At 42.4% G+C, this 6,000-nt stretch overlaps 1 protein-coding gene across 1 annotated transcript in view; it reads left to right on the top strand.

The window, feature by feature from the left end:
- The first annotated feature begins 201 nt into the window (after positions 1 to 201).
- Positions 202 to 6,000, top strand: part of IPO9 (importin 9) — a 567,644-nt gene continuing 561,845 nt past the window's right edge. Inside the window, exon 1 of the mRNA XM_069239031.1 lies at positions 202 to 477. Coding sequence (XP_069095132.1) covers positions 222 to 477 — 256 coding nt within the window. The 5' untranslated portion in view covers positions 202 to 221. The remainder of the gene's footprint in view (positions 478 to 6,000) is intronic.

Below are 6,000 nucleotides of genomic sequence, written 5' to 3'. Positions count from 1 at the left end.
TTGCAAGTTCCTATTATTTTATCAATATCAGCTATTTTTAGGAAGTTTTTTTAAAATCCAAATTGTGTAAAATGTTTGTTCATTACGCTACGCGTTTGTTTCGTTTTTGTTAAAGGTGTGGTATACATTAACTGTAATGCAAAGTTCAAGGCGAAAGCTTTGGGATTTTTTGCCCCTTCCTTCTCTCCTCTGACTGCACTCGCAGTCGGCTCCTCTTCAAGATGGCCGCCGCTGTGCCGCCAAGAGCTGTCCGGGATGGGGCGGCCGGCTCTTTGGCGGGCTTGGCGGCTCCTCCTTTCTGGCAGGCGAGCTCTGCACCGGGCGCTATGGCGGCAGTGAGCGGCGTGGGTCTTGGCTCTCCCTTGCAGCAGGGCCTGAAGGAGGCTCTGCTAGAAACCTTAAGTGGCATCCTGTCCGCTACACACGAGGTGCGCGCGGCGGCAGAGGAGCAACTGAAGGTGCTGGAGGTGACCGAGGGTGAGTGTGGGGTTACCATAGGACTCACGGAAGCATGGGCGGCGCATGTGATGAGTGCACAAGTGTGTCAACCTGTCACAGTTGTGTTGACGGTCTTTTGACGTTGTAACGTAGGTCTGCCTTTTACTTTCCCTAGAGCTGCACGTGACTATCTTAATATGTGCTCATAGAGGGAAACGGGTTATTTATTAGCTGAAAAATGCGAGGTTACTCTCTAAATGAGGATTACTGAAAGCTATGGTATGTTTGAAGGAGGGAGACTACCTACCATGGCGGGAAATTCTGGACAGTCGGTGTAAAAATTAATAACAAAAGGTTCAAACTTCAGGACAGAAAGTTAGGACAAATGGTCAGTAGTATGGACACAACGGAGAAAGTCACGCAATATTATATTAAGTAAATAAATAGATGCCTAATGCAAGTACAACTTAAAATAGGTTTATTTGGCCTGTATAATATATTATCAGTAGCTAACGCACATTTATTTATAATTGAACTTATTTAAAGATTAAACGCTAGCAAACGTGCAGACTAAATAAGATTTGACCACGCATATAAGGAGTAGGTTTGATGGACTTCTGCCTCCTGAACTTGAATGTTGGAACTAGACACACCACTCGTGTTGAACATTGACTCCTGGGCAGTGCTTCATTCTGTACACTTTGGTGTGGAAGTAATATGTGAATGATAACAGACCAATGGCAGACAAGTGTTGGCTGAAAGGCTTGTTTAAGTATTATATACATCCTATATGGCATACTTCCCCTTTCTCCAGATGTCTTGGCAGCAACAATATAAAAATAACCTTACACTGCACTGATGAGCGTATACTTAGAAAAATTACTGTGCCCATTCCGTAACCGAAATGCCACTAATTATTTAGTCAGATGTTATGGGTAACCTATGTGTGGACTAAAATCCGTTATTGTTGGTTACTGGGATTGTTCTTGTGTCCCCAAGCAAAATCAGTTTATGCATTTTCTCAAGTTTCTTTTGTAGCGGGTAGCAATTAGGAGTTTGCTGTAATCGTGAATGGGGGGGGGGGGGGGGAGACAAGTGAGCTCATGTACATGTTTAGTGTGTTAAACAGATTTGTTAGGGAAAATGGGGTATTTTTGGGTGGGAGGGGTATGATTTTCAGAGGGAAGAGAGGTTGAGTTCTTTTAAATGAGTTGCGGAAAATCAACAGAATACAATAGTAGAGATTAAGGCAAACATCGATGTTATGGTAGGTTGTGCTCAGAGAGAAGAGGCTTGCAGGGAATGAAGGAGAGAGACATTTTAAAGAAAAGTGGATGGGTGACATTCAGGTGTTTTAATTAAAGGTACGTATTTCATGCCGGATTTTAGGGGTACAGCAAATATTTTTGAGATGGTATGCACTTTGAGGATGCAAGATGGTAGAAAGAAACAACATTGTTTACATCTCCACATTTTGTAGTAGTATGTATTTTTATGAACATTAGAGTCAGGTAAACAGCCTGTCTGCTACAAGGCTAATACTTGACCACCCCTCTTGTCAGGTCAGTTGACCTGGTCAAGATTTGGACGTGAAAAGTAATTGCTTGATACATATGTCACAAAATTTCACAAGTTTTATGTTGTAGTAAAAGGAAGCAATAACCTTAAGATCATAGCAGTGTGAGAAAATATGTGGGCAAGTAATGTACACATTGAAAAGTGGATTGATTTTGCAAATGCTGTAGCAGATGTCTTCTGATGTTCATCCTCAGGTTTTACTCACCATGTTCATTAGAAAGCAGAGTGGGATCCATTTGGATGCCTCTGGTTTGTATTAGCACTAGATGGAGTGATGACAGGTTCACAGACAGTGGAAGTGTATTGCCTGCATTCCACTGACTGAGGGTGGCAATGCAAACACTGGTATGAGGACGACAGTGACCGGCCTTCTTTTATGAATTTATTTCTCTTGCTTGAGTAGATATTTATGAAAAACAGTATCCTGAATTCCAGTTTTTTTTTTTTTTAAAGAAAAATAATAATAATTTACTACAAATCATTATCCACCTGGAAGATAGATATGGCCAATTTGTATGTGGTAAGTCAAGGTCAGCAGGAGGAATTATAACCTTAGTTTTGCCATCAATATGTTTTGTGGTGAGTGTTAGACTTTTAACTGGCATTATGTTTAAAAACAAAATGTATTCAAAGAAAGAAGGTAGCTTTGCAAGAAACTAGTTTCTTTCAATCTTAGATGTCTTAAAATATGCAATTTAATGTATTACTGTCTCTACTTGAGCTACAGTGTTTAACCCTATCAGCTTGACTTTGTGAAAAATGTAGGCCTTGCAAATGATGAGGGGTAAGGTGCACAGGAGCACATAGATAAACTACCAAGCTAGATCAATCCTCTAGATTTATAATAATAGCAGGGAGGTGTCCTTGAAATGGTTTTTGGGAGTATTACCCCCATAAGATTTTTGGTGTAAATGTACAATATAATTACATTCTGAAACTATGCAGTAGAGCCAGCAAGAAATCAAATAGTAATCCCAAAACCACATGAATACCCTTATTAGATTCAAAAAGCTAAGTTGCACCTCATTTGAGCAATGTTTGTGATTGTACAACATAATTGACATCTTCGTCATTTAAACCCATGAGTTTTTCCTAATGTAAAATTAACTATAACTTGAAATCACAATGCACATCTTCTTTTTTGAACTTTTTTTGTGATGCATATGATGTGCTGGTCAGATCCACAACATGATCTAGGACGCCTAGTTTAACCCCTCGGGTGCCCTGGACGTAACGGTTACGTCCTGGGCAGCACTGCTCGGGTGCCAGGATGTAACTGTTGCGTCCAGCTAGGGGCCCACGGGGGAAGCGCTAGCACTCCTCCCGGGGGCCTGGCACCCCCCTCCCCTGGGCAGGGATGGAAGGGGAATTGCTTCCCCTTCCGCCCCTGCCTCCCCCCCCCCCCCCCACTGCCTCCCCGTGGCATCTGATGACGTCAGTGTGTGATCGTGCGCTGACCTCATCAGAGGCCGCCCTCACGATCGGAGGAGAAATGCAAAAGCATTTCTCCTCCGATCACGTGGAAGGGGCGAGAGAGGCATGAAAGGAGAGGAAAGGCCTTTCCTCTCCTTTCATGTCTCTCTCAGTATTTCTGCTTTCCGGTCGCAATGCGACCGGGCAGCAGAAATGCCACTAGACACCAGGGAATGTTTGTTTTTAATTTATATTAGGCCATTTCTGCCCCCGGAGGGTGGAGGCAGATATCACTTATGCACCAGGGATTATTATGTGTGTGTTTTGTTTGGTGGGGTAACTCCCCATGGGGTGCACATTACTGTTGGCCATATCTGCCCCGCGGTGGGGGGGTAGATCGGCCTATTTTTGGAAAGCCAACCAGAGGCCAGGGAAGATTGTTTTTCCAAAATAAGAGGGTGGGGGGTATGGCCATACCCCACCCCAAATAAATGGGGCCAAAGTTGTTCTGCCCACCGGTGGGCATATGGGGCAATTACCCAGGATCCACTAACGGGGGAAAGGCAGAAAGCATACTAGATGGCCCCACCCCAACTGAAGGGGGTAACAGTCTTTCAGCTCTCCCAACATCTTCTGCCACGGCAAGCAAGAGGACATTTGATTATTTTGGGTTTTGATTTTACATTTGGGACATGAGAGCTTGGCTAACTTTCAAAATCGTCCAACTTGGAATGGTGAGGGCTTCACTTTATGTACTTTGGGACGCTGCCATGTAGAAAAATCCACAAGACCTAGGCACATCTGAAAACTAAACATCTGAGTGATTCCAGGGTGGTGTGCTTCACATGCCACATGCACCTTGCACCATTGTCTTACCCACAATGCTCTGCAAACCTCCAACTTTGTTGGAAATCACACATTTTTTCCAACATTTTTGGGATGGAGCCTTCCGGAATCTGCAGGAATCCACAAAATTCCTACCACCCATTATTGTTTTACCTATACTGATAAAAATTCTGCTGCACTTGCCAGCCTAAAAATGTTTTTTTTTTTTTTTTTCAAACTGCCCTTTTGGATCTGCTTTAGTTCCCCCTCAGTTTCAACATGTTTTTGTCTCTTCCCTGTCTCAGGCACTTGGCCCACCTACACAAGTGAGGTATCATTTTTACTGGGAGACTGAGGGGAACGTTTCATGTTTCTTTATTGTCCTTATGTTTGTTTTTGAAATTGTATGTGATAGATATATGTGGTCCTTGTCGTCATTGTTTGTGATTGGTCTTTTTTGTCTTAGTCCTATGTGGATTTGATTCATGTATATAGGGGGTGTTTGTATAAAAGAACGATTTCTATATTGATATAAGTTTTGACATTTTTGTGATTATCGTGAATAAATTTAGATGTTTGAGACATTATTATTTTTTGAAGAAGTTTTTTGGGTATGATAGGATGTAGGAGAGGGATGTTTCTGTACTTTTGACATTCTCATTGTCCCCTAGGCCTAAATTTAGAACGGAGTGTGGAGCCACAAATATCTATCCTACCACCAATGGTTTACGTTTAGCCTGGAGAGCAGTGGAAAACAGCCAACTTCTTTAAAAAAAAATTGATTGAGGATTTCAACTTGATTGAAGCCTGTTTAGTCGAAAATGATTCTAAACTTGAAGTGGTGGGGCTTCTACTCAGCTTTGTTTGAACATCAGGAATAAGGTATTGCACCCATCATATGCGTTAGCCGTTAAGCCTACATGGTTTAATCATGAATGTTCAGAAACGAATAGGTTAATTACGCAGGGCACTTACAGCGAACTTTAGGAACCCCCTAGAGGTGGCACTTTGACGTAAGTTATAAAAAGAGGTAACTTCCAGGAGGAAGAGGGAAGTGCTACAACTCCAATGGGATTTACTGGCTTGATCTGCAGCCAAGAAGAATAGTCAACTGTTTTGGGAGGCCGTGTCAGAAATGAAGCATTTGAGCCAAGTAGCAACCCTGATTAGCTGTCCCATTTCAAGCAGGTTATGGGAGGCACACTCACGAGAATTTATGCTACAACATCGGTATCAAGTGATTTTCCATTTAGTCCCAATTTTAGGAAAATACAAGTATCCTTGAATGAGGTTGAAGATGCTATAGCCCAGAGTGTCGGAGCTAAGGCCCCTGAGTTTTGGGCATCTCTTTTGGTGAATGTTTTTAATGGTCTTGCCCACTGCCCATTACCTGGTTCGTGGACAACTTCCATCATAGTACCTATTTTTCAAAATAGTGATCGTTCACAGCTGGGCTGCTATAGACCTATCGCTCTAATCGATACTACAGTAAAGATTATTGGAAGGGTCTTGTATAGCAGGATCGGAGAATGGACGAGGAGAAGTCCATCTTTTACCTTTGTCAACATAGGTTTAGGGGTTGTGTTGGAACTATAAAGCAATGCTTGATCTGTGCCTTATTATCGGTATGTTTCATGTTGCCAAAAGTTCCCCCTTGTATTTGGCTTTTATGGATTTGACCTCAGCATTTGATTGCATTAATCGCTCAAAGCTGTGGTCAAACCTTCTTGCTTATGGGATGGAGGA

The sequence above is a fragment of the Pleurodeles waltl genome, chromosome 6, assembly GCF_031143425.1.
Source record: "Pleurodeles waltl isolate 20211129_DDA chromosome 6, aPleWal1.hap1.20221129, whole genome shotgun sequence".
NCBI lineage: Eukaryota > Metazoa > Chordata > Amphibia > Caudata > Salamandridae > Pleurodeles > Pleurodeles waltl.
Note: the sequence above shows the minus strand (reverse complement) of the source record. Positions and strands in the feature narration are given on the sequence as shown.